This window comes from Stylophora pistillata, chromosome 12 (genome assembly GCF_964205215.1).
Source record: "Stylophora pistillata chromosome 12, jaStyPist1.2, whole genome shotgun sequence".
Taxonomy (NCBI): domain Eukaryota; kingdom Metazoa; phylum Cnidaria; class Anthozoa; order Scleractinia; family Pocilloporidae; genus Stylophora; species Stylophora pistillata.
Window position 1 is genome coordinate 6377477 of NC_142530.1, and position 20024 is coordinate 6397500.

A 20024-nucleotide genomic window follows, 5' to 3' on the forward strand; every position below is an offset into this window, starting at 1 on the left:
CCAGACTCTCTCTTTCGGAGATAGTTGAGAGGGGCTGGAAACAAGATTACGATGCACATGTTGTCTTCGATGGCGCAATCGTAAGGAGTTTTTGTTTGCACTCGTGTGAACTAATAACTAACATTTTCTTCAATAATTTTTAATCGAAACACTCAAATATGCCCTCTGAAGCGGCGAAGAAACGTCAAGCAAAGAAGAAGGCTGCTGCTCAGTCTAGAGGGAAGCCAAAACCGGCCGGTCAAGCGACAGAAAATGGTGTTGAAAGTTCGAACGGAACTGAAAATGGCGCCGGCGTGAAGTTGGATCTGTCGAATCGCTCGTGTACCGGCGTTTTGGCATCGCACGAACAGTCGCGGGATGTAAAGATTGAAAATTTCTCGATTACTTTCCACGGTGTTGAACTTTTAACTGATACAAAACTTGAGCTGAATTGTGGCCGAAGATACGGTTTCTTGGGACTAAATGGATGCGGTAAGTTCTCAATGTTCCTTGCTTAAAAAAAAAAACGTAAGAGTGACGGTTTTCTCGAAGAGTTAGTTCCTATAGTTTCACATAGTTTTAGGTAATCTTTCCACCACTTTGATAGCAATTGGTTCTGGTAACTCCTTTTGTCGTGATAAGATAATAACATGAGGAACAAATTCCTTTATAATACAGTGTGTTCTTCGCGATTATCGAATGTTTCTAAAATTAAAACGGAAGTATTAGAGATATGAATTCCTTACCGGGATATTGCACTGAAAACGCAAATTATCAACAGAGATTCTTCCTTTTTCTAATTTTTTTCTTACATGTGAATATTTGAAGCCAATCGTGGTATCAAAAAATAGTTTGAAGTGGAGAAATTAATAAAACAACCGTCTTCGTGCCCAGCGTATGGTAAAATCTTAGCTTGGCGACAGAGCATTAAAAAAATTTAGCGGAATATGTTTTTTCATAGATTCATTTGTTATTACCATCCATTGATTTCTACTAAAGCTATGGAACGGTTTTAACTTTATTATGAAGTCAAATACAAGTATTTACAGTAAACTTGAGTATACATGTATACCGCATATTTTCTTTTCAGAATCAATCAAATCGTGGTCATTCTTAATATTGACAAAATTCTCATCTTTTGATCAAGGACTTAACTACTTGCACAGTGTACAGTGAGAAAATTCTCTCTTAGGAAGTCCCTTGTTGCTTAAGAACAGTCGTTTTTCCGCCGAACCATGTAACAGCTTTTCTAATCCAACACAAAGTCGGTAGTTTACTTTTCGCCAGAAGCACTAGATCAAGAAAGGACACGCTGGAGTGATGAATATTTTACATGCAAAATTAATCGTGGAATAAACTGGAGATGATCAGCGATTAATGGTTATAAAAGTACCCTTAAAGGGTGCATTCTTTTTCGTGAAATTTTTATACATTTTATAAATCAACATTTGAAAGAAAAACCATTTTTAATTTTCATTTGACTCCAAAACTTTACACATTTTCATGTTAAGTTTAGCCATAAACAAGCAAGAGAACTTACTTAAGTGTACAATATTGGTAATCCTTGTAAGCAACCCCTTTAAACCTAGCTTAAGAATGATCAGCATCTAATTTCTCCTGAAGGTTACACTGATGAGTCATTCATTTAAGTCATGACAATAAAGGAATTGATCACCAACCCTAAGAAGCTTTGATTGTTAAGCTAATTTTCCTCATCAGAAATAGGTAGAGATGCATACAAAGATCTGGATACTGATGTTAGGCTGTTAAGGGTAATCTATCAATAGCTAGTGTTTAGGTGTCTAGGAACTACATGAATAAAATATTGGTATTGTGAGCAGGTAAATCCACCATGTTGGAGACGATAGGAAACAGAGACATTCCAATTCCTCCGCACATTGACATATTTCATCTGAAGAATGAGATGGAAGCCTCTGATAAGACAGCTCTAGAGTGTGTCATGGAGGTTGATGAGGAGAGGACGAGACTAGAAGCCGAGGCTGCGGAACTCACCAAACTAGGAGATGAGGGTAGCGACAGGTATGGTTTTGTTGATAAATTGATTTGCTTTTTAAGATACCTTCCTAATGGCCTAGTTATGAAAAATCCTGATCTGAAGATTGGAAGGCAAAATGTGGAACCTTAGGTTTGTTGTCATCTGTGATGTTTTCACAGAAAAGAGATTTCACAATATTTACTCTCATGGCACTTTCATGTTACAATTTCTCTTGTTTTGGAATACAATGTCACACAAAGTAAAGGTTTGACAAGGAATAACAGTAGCATATACACCTTATTTATACACATAATTTTATGTATGGTAGTATGTCTACATATGGGCAATTCTACATGAGACACTGAAAAAATCATATTTTTATTTTTGGGAATATATTAGTAGATTTAATGGATTTTGAAAGCTTGATAACTATATTGATTGGAATTGTTAAAATTATGTCGCTACAAAATTCCACCTACAATTTTTAACCCTGTAATTAAAATTCTGCTAAGGGGAGTAAGGCATTCATTTTTCCATGAAATTATGGCTATTACCTGTACCTTTCAACTGTCAAAGAAAAATCTCAGAAATACATGATCTCTTCTTCAAAATAAATTTTCAAACTGTTGTGGACATTACGTAATGTCCACAATGTTTGCACCTTTAAGTTTAATTTCTAGTAAAACTGGAAGCTCAATTCAGAAGCTGTTTATGGTGTTGTGTTAGCTTGATACAAGGATCATTTTAGAATCAAAATGCTGTTTGCATCTCACTTTGGTTATTCAGAAATTTCACCTGAAGTTTGATGTGGACATTACAACATCCTTTTTTCACAAAATGATTTGATTTTCTCCTCATTTTCTCCAAAATGATGATGGAAATCAAGATACTAGTTCTTTAACTTTATTTAGAACACATCCCCATTTAAAAATGTACTTCACCATTTTAAAATGTACTTGACATTTCAGGTATCTTAGTTCCTGAATGAGCCAATCAGATCTCAAATGCATTTTTAATGAGTTCTCTGAGAACTAAGTTCCTTTGTCAACCAATCAGATTTGGTTTGTAATATGGACTTTGCTCTTTAGGAACTAAGTTCCTCAACAAACCAATGACATGGAAGAATACATGACGTGACATTTCTAAATTAAGATTCGCCTGTTTAATTTATGTCAACACTGAATAGAGCGGACAACAATGTTACACTTTGGAAATGAGTCGAATACACAATGGTCTACACGTCAACGAAAAGGCATCTGATACTACACAATTCTGTAAAAAATGCCACAGCTGTTTTGCCGCGCTTTTTACCAGCGCTAATACATATATCTTGTTAGTAGTTTTGTTGTGTAGTATCGCTGATTATTATTACAAGTTGTGCCGTAGTTTGACGAGCCCGTAGGGCGTGTGAAAATACAAATAACGAGTAAAATTTTTACTCAGCGATACTATACAACAAAACGTCTAATAAGTTATTTATTATCCAACACGCCAAACTGTTATATATATATGTTGTTCAGTGCGGGTGAATTTCGCGGATATTTATTTACGGGGAGTGCGTGACAGAAGTATGCGAAGCAGTACCAAACTGGCTCGTTGTTTTGTTGCTGTTTCTATTTTCTTCGATGAATTAAAGGAAGAAATTTCCTGGACGTCGAGCTGTTCTTCTTCATTTGATTCATCTAGTAAACTTAGATCTATATTTGCCAGCCATTCTGACTCTTCGTCGTAGGATGTATGATTCAAACTGGCTGCCGTTTTGTTTTTCGTCATTTAACTACAAATCCACCGTCATTTAACTACAAATTCTCCGCTTGCGCGATGCGAGAAAATCTGTTTAACCGATACTCTAGAGTACAAATACCGCGTGACATTTGTACTCAACCAATCGTTTCGTAACATTTTCAACGCTGTAGTGTATGTATAAAGGGCAGAAATTTCCTCTCCGACGCTTCAAATGCGTTGTTTATTTTGTTTCGGAAAAGTATTTCGCTACGCTTCAATGATCTCGTCTCGGATTGGTGAAAAAATGACAGGCGTATTCATGCGTAGAAATGAACTTACACTTGCGAAACGAGATGTAATCGGCGTTGAGTTTCTTGTTTTCCTCTTCTCTCTCGTGAGTTGAAAAAATCCATTCCCAAAGAAAAATTAGGCAGATCTCCATCGGCGTATTCGCTTGTTGCCATGTCTAGTTTAACTTTTTTACGGAAGTTTTTCCCGGTTTTTAATGAAAAATGCTGAAGTCACTCGCGCGAAAAAAATTGTCCCGAGGGATTTGACGTCACCAGCGTGAATCAGTGGGAAGCACGCTCGCGCAATTGAGTTTGATTGCACGACTCTTAGAAGCTATGTTGTAATAAGCAACATAAACCGGTCTAAAAACTTATCGCAAGAGCAACATTGCCGGGGGAGACTGTTTTGACTTGTGTACATCACCATTTCAAAACGTACTTGACATTAAAGGTATCTTAGTTTCAGAATGAGCCATTCAGATCTCAAATACATTTTTCATGAGGTCTTTGGGAACTAAGTTCCTGTGTCAACCAATCATATTTGGTTTGTAGTATCAACTTTGTTCTTTAGGAACTAAGTTCCTCAACAAACCAATGACATGGAAGAATGTATGACATGTCATTTCTAAATTAAGGTTTGCCTGTTTTATTCATGTCAACACTAAATAACACAGACAACAAATTGAATTTATAACATGGCAGAGCCGCGCAATCAAACTCAGTATCTGTAAGCGTGCTCCAGATCTCGATAGCACACGCTGTTGGCGCCTGCAAATGGCTTCGCCAGAATTTTTTTTTTTCGCGCGAGCGGCAAATTTGTGAACACGGTGAAAAATATTATACTTCGCGACAATAATGGATGAAAAGAGAGACTCGGCCCACCAATCCCAAAACGAAGACAATTTTGCGACCTTTTCCCTTTGGCTAGAATTCTTAACCGAGGCAGAAAAAGAGAAAAACAACGGGAAACGAGACTCGGCATCAGCGCTGTCACGATTCGCTTCACTGAACAAACACTTCTAAGATAGTGTTGTCCGTTATTCGTGTCGGATTTCGGATGCAAAATTTCACCGGCTACGTTATAAAACAATTGGTTCATGCTTTTAGCTGTGCACTATCGACTTATGGAGCACTTGGGTTTTTCTTCCCAAGGAATTCAGTCCTCAGAAAAATAGTTATCTCCACCCATCTTCGCTTAGCTTCATCTCGGGTAAGATGTCTAAAAGAGATGTTGCCTCATTTCGCGCCATGAAGTAAATTTTGGCGGGGAATAGACCGTGACCGCTGTTCTTTTTCGTGTTTCCCAAAACACATTCCCAACGGATTCAGCCGTGTCTTGCGACATTCAAAACGCATTTATCACTCCACCGAGCCACCAAATGACATTGGTTGGACAAGATTGAATGTGGTTCGCGAAAAAGATACCTGCGCAACTATCTTGCGAAATATATCGATCGTACGCGATCAATTTCGCAGGAACTCCTAACCTCACCTGGATCTTTTTCCAATCTCAAGTCAGGTAACCGCTAGCTGATTGGCCAAACTGGTAACTAATTTCTACCAATTCTATTCGTGTTCCCACGGAGACTGTTCGTCGCTACACTGCTGCAGCAGTAGAATTTTTTTCGGTACGTTTGCACGAAGCATTTGCAGCTTCCTCAGATTACATTCTCCTTAATTAATGTGAACTAGGTAATAACATATAAAGGCAAATCACGTATGATATCATGTTGTTAATGAGTGTTACGCGGTTTAATATTTTAGAGGACAGTTAGTTCGGCGAATAGACTGAACTCAGGGTTGTCGTAACAGCAACTAGAAGATTTAGTCCAGAATAGGAACGTAGTTTCCACGTGGTAAACTCTTCAATAGCACGTAACTCGATAAACTTACACGCCCTCCGCCAACTTCACACGACTTGAAAAATTCACGCAGCCTCCGCCAACATCAATCAACCTAAAAGAAATATTCACGAACTCCACCAAACTCGACAATTCAGTGCCTCGTCACACTTGACTGATCACGTCTGATACCCAATTCTCTTCAAGCTCGTTTATTTTGATGTATTATGTAAGCTTTTCTAAAAAGGGTATATTTTGTAATCTTCCTGTAATTAGATCTTTTTTGAAAGTTTTAGAATTTCATCGTGTAAGTAGATAAGTAAGCGAGACTAAGCCTAGATTTTCGCTAGTTTTCACAAGCGAAGAGAATTGGGTATCATACATTCTTCCATGTCATTGGTTTGTTGAGGAACTTAGTTCCTAAAGAACAAAGTTGATACTACAAACCAAATATGATTGGTTGACACAGGAACTTAGTTCCCAAAGACCTCATGAAAAATGTATTTGAGATCTGAATGGCTCATTCTGAAACTAAGATACCTTTAATGTCAAGTACGTTTTGAAATGGTGATGTACACAAGTCAAAACAGTCTCCCCCGGCAATGTTGCTCTTGCGATAAGTTTTTAGACCGGTTTATGTTGCTTATTACAACATAGCTTCTAAGAGTCGTGCAATCAAACTCAATTGCGCGAGCGTGCTTCCCACTGATTCACACTGGTGACGTCAAATCCCTCGGGACAATTTTTTTTCGCGCGAGTGACTTCAGCATTTTTCATTAAAAACCGGGAAAAACTTCCGTAAAAAAGTTAAACTAGACATGGCAACAAGCGAATACGCCGATGGAGATCTGCCTAATTTTTCTTTGGGAATGGATTTTTTCAACTCACGAGAGAGAAGAGGAAAACAAGAAACTCAACGCCGATTACATCTCGTTTCGCAAGTGTAAGTTCATTTCTATGCATGAATACACCTGTCATTTTTTCACCAATCCGAGATGAGATCATTGAAGCGTAGCGAAATACTTTTCCGAAACAAAATAAACAACGCATTTGAAGCGTCGGAGAGGAAATTTCTGCCCTTTATACATACACTACAGCGTTGGAAATGTTACGAAACGATTGGTTGAGTACAAATGTCACGCGGTATTTGTACTCTAGAGTATCGGTTAAACAGATTTTCTCGCATCGCGCAAGCGGAGAATTTGTAGTTAAATGACGGTGGATTTGTAGTTAAATGACGAAAAACAAAACGGCAGCCAGTTTGAATCATACATCCTACGACGAAGAGTCAGAATGGCTGGCAAATATAGATCTAAGTTTACTAGATGAATCAAATGAAGAAGAACAGCTCGACGTCCAGGAAATTTCTTCCTTTAATTCATCGAAGAAAATAGAAACAGCAACAAAACAACGCGCCAGTTTGGTACTGCTTCGCATACTTCTGTCACGCACTCCCCGTAAATAAATATCCACGAAATTCACCCGCACTGAACAACATATATATAACAGTTTGGCGTGTTGGATAATAAATAACTTATTAGACGTTTTGTTGTATAGTATCGCTGAGTAAAAATTTTACTCGTTATTTGTATTTTCACACGCCCTACGGGCTCGTCAAACTACGGCACAACTTGTAATAATAATCAGCGATACTACACAACAAAACTACTAACAAGATATATGTATTAGCGCTGGTAAAAAGCGCGGCAAAACAGCTGTGGCATTTTTTACAGAATTGTGTAGTATCAGATGCCTTTTCGTTGACATGTAGACCATCGTGTATTCGACTCATTTCCAAAGTGTAACATTGTTGTCCGCTCTATTTAGTGTTGACATAAATTAAACAGGCGAATCTTAATTTAGAAATGTCACGTCATGTATTCTTCCATGTCATTGGTTTGTTGAGGAACTTAGTTCCTAAAGAGCAAAGTCCATATTACAAACCAAATCTGATTGGTTGACACAGGAACTTAGTTCCCAGAGAACTCATTAAAAATGCATTTGAGATCTGATTGGCTCATTCAGGAACTAAGATACCTGAAATGTGAAGTACATTTTAAAATGGTGAAGTACATTTTTAAATGGGGATGTGTTTTAGGAATCTTTTCCTTATAAAAAAAATAGTTTGATTATTCATATAAAGTTCAACAATAATTTTGAAGTAAACTCTAATTGCCTTGCCTACAAAACTGTAACTTTGAAAAGATGGAAACAAAGAATGCTCCCAGTGGACTTACAAAATGTACTAGCCATGATCACATTCACAAAGCAATCATGCTTGATCAAGCATAGAAAAGATCTTTAAATCAATTAAGTAGAAACTATATCATATAGTTACTTAATTGATTTAAAGATCTTTTCTCTGACTGTCTTTTTGAAAGGGAGTAGTAAAAGGACCTGTGCTCTCAATGGTCAAAGGACCAAAGAAAACTGAAGAGACAGGCTTTGTGTTGATATCTGCTCTTCTAGAAAAGTCAAATTTGAAAGCTCCTACTCTGTGTAGATATTTAAAGGTCACTATCTGGTTTTCTACACTCTGCCAGGGCTCGAAATTTAAAAAATTCCAAGTCGCCTTTTGGCGACTATCAGAGAAAAAATGGTCGCCAAGTGCAAAAATGCAGTCGCCAGATAGTACAAGAACAGAAATCAGATTAGAGCTTCATTCAATTGGTGTTGTTGTTCAGCTTCTGGTGAATTGTGGCTGCGATTGTGGGGTAGACCAAAATACTCGATCTTGAATGACTTAAAACATGAAAACACAAAAGAAGAAACTCCAAAAGACTTTTGCATGACAATCTTACCTTAAGCAGTAAGTGAGAAAAGTAATAAGAACATTTCGGGGCTACTTTAGCAAGGAAAATATGTCACATCAATGCAAGAAATTGTACAATACAAAGGCATCAAACATTTATCAAACATGGTGGATAGGCATTAGTACCAAACCTCCTGTTCTCAATGGATTAATTTTAAATTCAGAAGCTTTTCAACAAAATATTGCACCCGTGATCACCACGAAGAAGCCACTGTAATATGTCGTCTCGGAAGACGCAATTTGAAAGCCATTTCAAGGTTTAGCTTAAAGGTAAACAGACTTAATTTGCATTTCCTTTGGCAGAAAAGTAGAAACGAGACTTAAGAAATTTTTCTCATCTACAATCTTTTATTTATCAGAGGAAGTTAGTTTAGTCGCCAAAGTGGCGACTAAATTCGAACGTTTAGTCGCCAAGTTAAAAGTTTTGGTCGCATTGGCGACCGTATCAGTCGCAATTTCAAGCCCTGTCTGTGCTCTGCCAATGTAGTAATTGGTGAAGTAATCTACTGCGGAGAACTTGTCTACTGTGATGTTGGGCTCAGGGATCCTTTGCAAGATTCTTCTGTGCAGGTTATATGGCATTCCAAGCCTAAATTCTGGAAAGCATGGTTCTTTGTATAATTTTTTGGCCATGCCATTATCTTAAAAAATTAACATTTATAAATATTATGGAATAGCTTATTAGCACCAAAAGAGCAATAAGGTGTTACATTCACACATAAGGTCCTTAAACTTGCATGTTATATCAATACAATACCTGAAAACCATTATTTTTTACCATATCCCCAATTTGTAATGTCCACAACAATTTTCTGTAATGTCCACAATGCATGTTTTTATTTACTGCAAACACACAAAGCTATTCTGGGTGATTTTTTCAACAAAGTTATAAACTTTCATCTTTAGGGAACATTTTAAACCATTTTACAAGTTTATACCTTTTAACAATTCACAGGAAAGTGGAATTAAAAATGATCAGAATTATTGGTTGATTTTTTGTAATGTCCACAACACACATTTTTTGATTTATATCTTCGCAAGGAAAATACACAAGTAATTTCTTTTTTCCCAAAAATATGAGGGAGGACCATTAGTTTCTAGGCCCAAACAAAAATAATCCGAAAGTTATATTTCTAAGCACTTAAGAGAGAGATCAAATGACAATTTTAGCTTCTGAACGTAATGTCCACAACGTGGAATTGCCCATATACAAGTCATGTACAATGAGATGTGCAGGGGTTTCATTCAGGGCCAGGCACCGGGCAAATTGACCGGTTGTGAGGACGGTTTTGCCCACCTGATTTGACGGTCTGGAGGAAAGTTTATCTTATAGAGAAGTTCAGTTCAAAGAGTTTTTCCTGCCTGTGAAAACCAGTTACCCTCCTGCAGAAAACATTAATGAAGCCCCTGGATTTGCATATGGTAACAGTATGTGATGCCCCCTTCATGTGGTTGGACTGTACATGTACATGTATATGTTGTGGTTCAATTTTATCCTTGGTTTAAATTTCATTTTCCATTGTTTCAACCCTATTATCATACATTACCATAACCAAAAACAATGGAAAATAAAATTTAAACCAAGGATAAAATTGAACCACAACATATATGCACCCTGTCCTATAATTTGAAAATGTTCTGTGAAGTGCTACAAGGAGAGTGTGAGATCAATAAAGCATGAGGGTTTTCAAACAAAATACGTATACTTGTGAATGAATATAGTAAGAAAGATACTGTACTCCATTTGAAGCTCAGAAAGATGTTACTCATCTTACCAAAAGTAACAGACTAAGAAAAAATATCTGGGCTTAAATTCCTGGTGGAGCAATGTTCTCTATGTTCTCCATGTTGTTGACAAGACAGTTAATCATCTTCATTTAAAAGTCTGCTTGCTTGTTTGTAAAAATGCAGTATAGATTTTGTAACACCATAGATATGGTTGCTTTAAATTGAACTGGCCGGGTCCCTTCAGAGCATTATTGGACTTTAAATAAATAAGACAAATAAGCTAGAAGTATTCTTTCCTCTAGACTAATGGATGTCTTTGAACGACTTGAAGACCTTGATGCTGACAAAGCAGAAACCAGAGCTGCTGAAATTCTCAGTGGTTTAGGATTTACACCTTCCATGCAGATCAAAAAGACAAAAGATTTCTCTGGAGGCTGGAGAATGAGAATTGCTCTGGCAAGAGCACTGTTTGTAAAGCCAACTCTTCTTTTATTGGATGAGCCTACAAACCACCTGGATCTGGATGCATGTGTATGGCTGGAAGAAGAGCTGAAGAAGTGAGTTGTTTTATGATGTGTCACATGTGAAACTTGGACAGGTCTGCCATTAATAGATAAATAAGGGGTGAAAATATCAAACTTTAACATTTATATCTGATGACTAACTGTTGGAATAATATGTACAGCTCTTTTAAAGTTCATTTTGATGTCTTTTATCTTTCATTACATCAGTGCAGGAATGGCTTGCAATTTACTTTACTGTATGATTGCTCCAGAAAACTAACCCATCTTCTCAATTAGACTCAAAATTACAACAGATTGTGACTTGGTTACTCAAATTTTATTACTCTTCGAGCAGTTTGTTTCAATGTCACACTCTTTGGAGTTTTTGTCCTTCCCTCTGATTAACATATAGATTCCATGTTGCTGTGGGTTTGTTCAGCAAAACATGACAATCACAGAAGAGGTAAGTATGTGGAAAGAACATAAGGAACACAATGGTTTCACTTAGTGTGCCACTTTCTTGTTCTTACCACATTTTAAGATCATCTGTGATCAATCACTGTTCAGACACATGGCAAGATAGAGTCTACTGTCATGTAATTGTTAAATACACATTTACAAGGTGCCTTCATTTCTAAATGATTGTACGTGTAAATGATAAAAACCCCAAATCCTATTTTAAACGATAACTTACAGTCTCTATACAAGGTATAACATGATAAAATGAGTCAGTCAAGTGAAATTGTCATTTAAGGTGGCTCGTACTGGTTTTCGTCTTTTTGATGGTTTGTAACTTTGAAAGAATACAACAGAAAGACTGACCAAGGCCAGTTGAACACTTTTACAGGGTTGAATTATATAATCATTTTTTGGTTATCCAAAAATAGCTGTCATTTCGTCACTAGCAGTTTCCATGGCAACGCTTTCATAGGCTTATTCAGACGCATTTTTTAGCTTGTGGCTTAAATAATTTGAAAACTAACCCGGTGACCCCATGATTTTTTTCAGTGATTGCTTTTGGCACTTGAAAAGGAAAATGCACAAAGATTTTTAAAAAATTCTACAGAGCGGAATTTCAGAAAATCTAGAAAAAGGCAATTTTCAGACATCGCAAATTTCGTTCCGTAGAATTTTCTAGTTTTTTTTCTGATGATTCCTTTTGATGTTATCGTCATATTGGAACAATAAAAAGAAGGGGTCACTGGACTTGTTTTCATGCAATAGCTTTCGTCAGTTTAGCAATTTCCATGCGCGTTCTCGCGCATTTAAAAATCTGGATTCTATAAGATCGACGTTTGCTCATGATCTGTTATAGCTACCGCTGACAATTGCGTGTGCTCGCGCGCACACCTATGATCTGATGTTTACAGACGTTTACTGCTAATTAAGAAAATCATTAAACAGCTGTCAAAGATAGCCTCCCGGCTCATCTTAAAAATCCTACACACGACTTCTGGCTGTATCATATTATTTTCCTTTAAGTTTCAAAGTCTTCTTCCACTTCAGGTAGATTATCCTTCACTTGAGTTCTTCTTTTTTCGCCATCGCAACATTTCATATCGGTTGAATATTTCTTTTAAATGTGAAGTGAAGCAACCTTTACTTCGCCAAAAATCGTCTTTATCTTAGTTTCCATCTCCTGCATTCTCAGTAGCCACTCAACACATCAAATACAAGCTCTTAGGTAAACTTCTCACAAAAGTAGAAAAAATTCCACGCGCCGCCATCTTTGTTTTGAATTTTCATCTTTTGATCTCGCGCTTCTTTCACGCGTTTTTCTCACGTGCGTCACGCAAGAGTGACCTGTTCCCCTCACAAGGAAACTGGTACAAGCCACCTTAAGCTTAATGAAGAACATTTAGTACAAAGCACAAAATGTAGACGGGTTTCATTAAGGGCTGGGCTCTAGGCAAATTGACTGGTGGTGATGACAGTTTTGCCCAACTGGTTAAATACCCATCTACAGAAGAGTTATCTCATAAAAAGTTTTGCCAGCCTGTGAAAAACAGTTGCCCTCCTACTGAAAACGTTAATGAAACCCCAATAGGTATACATGTATTGATGCCATTTATTGTTGGATTCTCTGCAGCTACAAGAGGATACTGGTGATGATATCACATTCACAGGACTTTCTCAATGGGGTGTGCACTAACATTATCCATATGCATAAAGGAAAACTTGTGTATTATGGGGTAAGAGTGATCTCACATTTTAGCTTATAACAGCACTTCCATTAGGGTAAAGGCTGATAGTTTCGAAAGAAACTGTTTGGGACTGCGTCGGTGGGAGTAACGAAATAATTTGGATATATCAACAAAGTTGAAATGGTAAATTGGCCACCGTAACGATTACAAAAGCTGACGTTTCGAGCGTTAGCCCTTCGTCCATTAGGGTGTGTGGGGGACAGAAAGGTACAATCATACGAAAACTACACAATCCTGCACAATTCCTAGAAATCTGTGCAGTCCCACACAATACTCATATTTTTTTCTCTCATTATTAATTCTACAAAATGACATGTTTCTATTTGTATCATCTATCACTAGATTTTTTTTTGTTCACTTACCAGGCCATTTCCACCATGAAAATAACTTATCACTGTCAAACATCTTCATCAAACATCTTCATCAACAGAGCTTTCTCCTATGATAACCTTGTACTGTCAAGGGCACAAACTTGATTTAATTCAAGCTCCTTGTCAGAAGCCAGATTGATTACATTTTATTTAAAACAGTTTTGTTTGTTGATTAAATTTCTTTTGACCACTTAAATGTGCAGATATTGTGGCAAAAGAGGTAGGGGTTGTATTGCTATGTTGTACATAGGGCGGCTATAAATAGCTGTTTGATATCCTGTGTGTGATCTCCATTGCTAATCAAACTTACTATGAATGCGTGAACAAAGCTGGTAAAGGCAGCTTGAGACTTAAGATTTTTATCCAAGTTTACATTTTTTTCTATTCTTTCCAAAGGGTAACTATGACTCTTACATTAAAACAAGAGCAGAACTGGAGGAGAACCAAATGAAACAGTATGGCAGGGAACAAGATCAAATAAAACACATGAAGGTGCAGCATGAGTGACAAGTCACTTGTAGAAATACACCAGCAACATTGATCTGTTTGTACTTACATAGCGTCTGGCTATAGGAGGATGATGACCTAAAAGGCCGAGTTTTAACAGCTCTCAGTTCCACTGGGAAGCTGTGATGGACACAATGCCTGAAGCGATTTACTTAAACAGCTGACTTCTAAAGCCAGATGCAAGTCAAGCAAGCAAAAATTGCTGCTGGAAAATTAAAACTACTTAATTCAAAACAATTTTTTTAACCCCTTAATTCCCGTAAGGGGTTTCTGCTTGCAATATCAATACAATATCAAGCAGACAAATGATGAAATTAAAGAAAAATGTCAATTAAGAGATTATTAATTGATCCAATAACAAATTCTCCAAACTAGCCTCTTTAAAATTGTATAGCAGATGATAATGAGATTATCAGTGAGATCTGGGAGTGAAAGGACTAAAAATAGACTTTTGAGTAGAATATCAAGTTCTACATTGAGTCAACACTGTCTATCTGGCTTAAAACTTGAGAGGATGATTGTCAATGTAGTAAAATTTATGAATTAAGTTTTAAAAAAATTCATCAGCTTTCAGCCCCCTGTACAATCCTGGCACCCTCTCCAAAATGCATGATTTGCCCAAGATGGTTGAAGGTATCCAGTTCATATAGGGCATGCACAAGAATATCAGGCTTGTCAGTACTTATTTGAGCAGTGAACCATGCTAGTGACTGCTACAGATAACTTGGTTTTTGTGATTGTAGGACTACATCGCCAGGTTTGGGCATGGTAGTGCCAAGCTTGCTAGACAGGCTCAAAGCAAAGAAAAGGTCCTCAGCAAAATGGTGGCTGGTGGCCTCACTGAAAAAGTTGTAAAAGACAAGGTAAAGAATTAGGCTTGCAGCATTATAGAGTAATTTGTTCTTTTTTACTATTACACTCGTTTACAAGCCTAAAATTGAGATGAAATTGTAATATGTTCAATATGGCAGCTACATTTTTTGTGTACAGTTGACTGTTGGTAGTACTGGTGTGATCTTTCAAAGCGAGTATCAGGTATTCTTGACAACTCTGGACCTTGCACAAATTTTCCATATTGATAAACATGTATTTCGACAATATCTGTCATTTAAACACGCGCCTATGCGTGCCTCAGCTGCTTGATGGGGCACAAAAAAAAAAAGAGAGAGAGAGTCAAAGACCTATACCAATAAAGATTCAGGATTAGAGAACACAAGAGAGCGATTTTCACGGAAGAAAGAAATTCTTTATCAACCCAACGTTGTATGAAATACAATCATGATTTTGACCTTGAGGACGTCAAGATCATTGACCGCTGTTCCCAATGGTCGAAAAGATTAATTTTAGAAGCGTGGCATTCAATTTGTGAACCGAATGCCATTAATGAACACATTTACATTCCTGACATTTACTAGGCCCTTGGCAATCCCAAGTGACGTCTCTACGGCTCTTTTCAAAGCACTCCTTTGCTTTCATAGCCATTTTATTGCTGTAGAAGGTTATAGTATTTTAACCGTAACGTCCTCACACAAAGTTATTCAGTCAGTGACAACAGAAAAATTTTTATTTAAAGGATCTTTTATTTATTTATTTTTTTTTTTCAATCAAAAGGTCTTGACATTTTATTTTCCTGACTGTGGAAAGCTTGCCCCACCAGTTGTTCAAGTACAAACGATGAGCTTCAGTTATGGAGAAGATAAGGTGGGGTAGCAGGCTAATAAAGCGGACTGCACATTCGTGTACAAGCGACAGCTATTTGTGTTGAAACGTTCAGCAAGTAATCAAATGTTCACGTGCCATTTCTTTCTTTAAAGAAAAAAAGTAACTGATGTCTAATCAACCCTGTCAATGTCGCTGACAAGAGTCCATTTCGTTCCCACCATTTACACATTTTTTTTTGTAATGGATTTCTTTTTTCAGCCTGCCATTTACAAGAAGTTGGATTTTGGAATTGACTTGGAGTCCAGAATAGCTCTGGTGGGTCCCAATGGAGCAGGGAAGTCCACACTGCTGAAACTACTTGATGGAACACTAACACCTACTGATGGACTTATACGAAGGCATAATCACCTCAAGATTTGCCGCTATCATCAGGTTTGAAGAATTGTCAGCAAATATCTTGATTTTAGTTGATGTAATGCACTTTCCTCATTAAGCTCAATAATTTCAACAAAATATGGTTCTGGTCACACCTGTTGCGGTGTTGTATGATTAACCTTTGAAATTTTACATTGTACTTTGCAGCATCTTCAAGATATGTTAGAATTAGACATGTCAGCTCTGGCATTCATGATGAAGTGCTTTCCTGAAATCAAAGAGGTGGAGGACATGCGCAAGTCAATAGGAAGATATGGACTGACAGGAAAACAACAGGTCGGTAAACACGGTTTTGATATTACCACCGTCTTAAAGCTTCTTTGTATAAGACATGAAACTTAAGATAACAAACTTTATTGAAAAGTCTAGTCCTAGACACCTAAACTCTTAAGAATACAGTATCCGGTCTTTTCGTTTGAAGTCTAAGGTCCATTCGTCCAATATCAAGTGTTTTCGTCAAAGTTATCACATTGTTTTAAATGAAGTTGTAACGCGATATATTTTATTAAATAGTGACAAAAATAAAGACTTGCCGTTTAATTGTTTCGCGCAAAAGAAATGAGAATATTAGGCTTGTTGTTAAGCGTTTATTAGGCGCAATACACAACTTAGTGTAACATCACTAAGTGTCCCACATAACCAACAACATAGTCCAACATGATAAAGAAATAACACTAAGCCAAAAGTGACCACAAATAAGCACCTTCTCTGTGTATTTATCGTAATTTACGACGTTGAATTCGTAAACGAGGATTGGTGACTAAAGCTATCGGAACTAAATTGGCGACGACTCGCGCCAACAAGTTCTTTATATAGCCTTATCTAGCCTTCTAAAAGTTATTTATTTGCTTCGAGAAAAGACTGATCAATCAGATGAACAGACTTAGATGAAAAAACTTTTAGACGGAAAGACTTAGACGAAAAGACTTTTGGACGAAAAGACCGTAATTCAAGAATACGAATATTAAAATCATCAGATTAAAATTATAAGGAGATAGCGCTTGATATGTAATGAGCTGCACCATGCATGCATTTTGACTGGTTCCGAATAGTATTAGAGGACACACGTGGGTCTGTTCAGTAAAAGATTACAGAAGTTAGAAAAATGTGGGTCAGAACATTAGTGACATGTTCGGCTGCGCCTGGTGTGCCAATATAATTTTATTCACATCACATTTTGATGTCATGTGTGAACTACAATGGAACCTCGATTCAACGAACCTCTATATAACGGAGTCTTCGGTATGACGAACGATACTTCAGTTTTAGCCGAGCTAAAGTTACAGTAAAATGTATGCCACAGAATCTCGATATAACGAACCAATTTCCCCAGTCCCCTGGCACTTCGTTAAATCGAGGTTCCACTGTACAATACTGAGCATACAAACGGCAACATAGATAGATGTTGAGTCAATCTGATATTCTACATTGAGTTTTACAATTTTTCATTAAGATTGTGTAGAGTAAGAATATGTAACATTAGAGGGACAGCTTAACTATAACATCAACCTTTCACTGTACACAACGGTTGCTGTCCAGTCGCTGCACCTGTCTCGATCAAAGCTCTTTCAGGTCATAGAACTGCGCTCTTAGATAATTTGGTTTTATCAAGTGAGTTTATAATGTTAATTGGTTACCGTAGAGAGACGCTAAAGCTGGCGTTTGAAGCGGAAGACTGCCCCTCGAAATGTCAGTTTTATAATCTCTTTACTATGGCCATTTCACGTAATCAACTTGATTTCTCTCCGACAAAGGAGCAACGCTCGAAACGTCAGCATTGGAAACGCTTTACAGTGGACAATTTACATTAACAACTCAGTTGATAGAATTAGCTTGTAATACCCCCACGGACGCAGCACCACATTTTCTTTACAGACTTGACTTCTTTATTCATTTCTTCTCTTGTTGTGCAAGACACTTCACTCTGTGTTGTGTTTTGGGGACTGTCGAAACTGCAGGTGGCGAGTAGGAACCTTGCTTGGGAATCAGTTTTTTTTTTTTCTACTGTCACGCTCGTGACAAATGTATATTTCGTTTAACCAATAATTCAAGATAATGCCTATTGAAAGAAAATTGATGCTGATCAGTAGTTCGTCTCCAATCAAACACAGATTTGTCCCATGCGCAATTTATCTGATGGGCAGCGATGCCGAGTGGTCTTTGCTTGGCTGGCCTTCCAAGCCCCACATCTCCTGTTACTTGACGAACCCACTAATCACTTGGATATGGAGACCATTGACGCTTTGGCAGACGCTATTAACGACTTCGAAGGGGGAATGGTCCTTGTTAGTCACGACTTCCGACTTATAAACCAGGTTTGAATATAATCTTTCTCTCAAGAGTCCAAAGTAACTTGGGATTTTATTGGTTTACTTCACTTCGCACAGTGATTGGTCCAGAAATCTCACGCCACACTCTCCACCAATCAGATGCCAAACCAAAATCAACTTCGACGCGGTCATTCGCATTTTCCCGCGCTTTCTGTTCTTGGTGTTATACATGTTTTTACTTTCGGATTGGCCTTTGTGGTTACCCTTCAACTCCCAAGATCTGATAGTTAATTCTCCCATCTAGCTGCTACACATTTCCTTGTGAATTAATTACAAGAATTTGGTGTTATATCGAGAGGACAACTTCTACCTGATAAGTTTGAATATTCTCGTTACCTGTTTGCTGGATAATGTACGGATATTACAGGGAGAAGTTACATGTTAATCGCTTCTGGGTTTAGGTTTATGAAATTCAAACAAGGAGCAGTTATTGATTAAATTTACCTTTTGAGAGTGAAGAACTTTTCGGCTCGTGTTTTAGTAAAATCTTTTAAGATTTTCTTTTCGCTGTGTCGAAGTAAAAAGCATTTTGTACTAAATTTTCTTGAACAAGTGATCTTTGCAGCTTTGTTGTGATCTTGGTTTATTTTCCACTCTCTACAGGTTGCAAAAGAAATTTGGATTTGTGAAAAACAGACAATAGCACCGTGGAAAGGCGATATTCTGTCATATAAGGAAGAACTAAAGAGAAAAGTTGCTAAAAAGTAACTTAAAAAATAAAAGGCAGTCTAGGACTGCCGTAATATATTTTAGTACTGTAGAGGGAATGGGTCAAAGCAAATTACAGAAGAAATTAGCGACCAATGGCAACAAATGTGGAAGGTTTCAGGAGGCTGCCACTTATATAGGTAATTATTCATTACTATAGCTTCCGTTTAACAATGTATTTTGACCATTACTTGAAATCATCATATCAATACTCGTGTCTTTTATTCAGCCAAAAGGACTTATTTAATTTAAACCTTCTTGAACGAAGAACTGCCATAGTCAGTCTTGAAGGGACAGCTATACAAAATATTTTAAATTTGGTGATCCAAAAAACATAAAAAAACGTTTTTTCTTTTACTAAAAATGGACCGCGACTCGGGTGATGAAGACTATGTGTTTTCATTTTTATCATTTTAGTATTATTAGCTATATCGTGGCTATTACAGTGCATCTAATCCAAACGAGGCTAACCTATTAAAATTTTCTACACGTGATAGTCAGTCAACATATGTTTTGTGAACAATATTAACATTCAAATTACATCTGACTTGGCGTGTACTATCTTAAGTAATCAATTAGCGACAAAGATGGAAGAATTCTGCTGCAGTTTAGTCATTCAAAGCTGGTTAAACATTTGTCGAAAATATGCTTAGGTGGCCTTGGTTGGTGTAAATGTGCTGTAAATTTCAGTGTGCTCAATCCTTATAAATAAGTGCAATTAAAAAATATATGCAATACATTATATTTTGGAAGAATACCCTTTGAGTGCCGAAGCACTAGTTTTTTATTCGGAAGGATAGTTTGAGTGCCGCAGCACTAGTTTTGTATCCCGAAGGATAGGTTTTTAGTGCCGTAACACTAGTTTTGTATTCCGAAGGATAGTTCCAGAGTGCCGAAGCACTAATTGACTTTATCGCCAAGGATTCGTGTCGA

The 20024-nt window shown here is 37.2% G+C and overlaps 1 protein-coding gene across 1 annotated transcript; it reads left to right on the plus strand.

Annotated features, from left to right (window-relative positions):
- Positions 1–47: 47 nt before the first annotated feature.
- On the plus strand, positions 48–19833 carry LOC111333539 (ATP-binding cassette sub-family F member 2). Its single transcript, XM_088740339.1, has 11 exons — positions 48–471; positions 1821–2019; positions 10674–10928; positions 12964–13066; positions 13846–13941; positions 14700–14819; positions 15568–15657; positions 15877–16050; positions 16201–16329; positions 18165–18368; positions 18987–19833. The coding sequence occupies exons 1-11, from the start codon at positions 159–161 to the stop codon at positions 19089–19091; spliced, it is 1788 nt and encodes a 595-aa protein (XP_088596465.1). The 5' UTR covers positions 48–158; the 3' UTR covers positions 19092–19833.
- Positions 19834–20024: the final 191 nt, after the last annotated feature.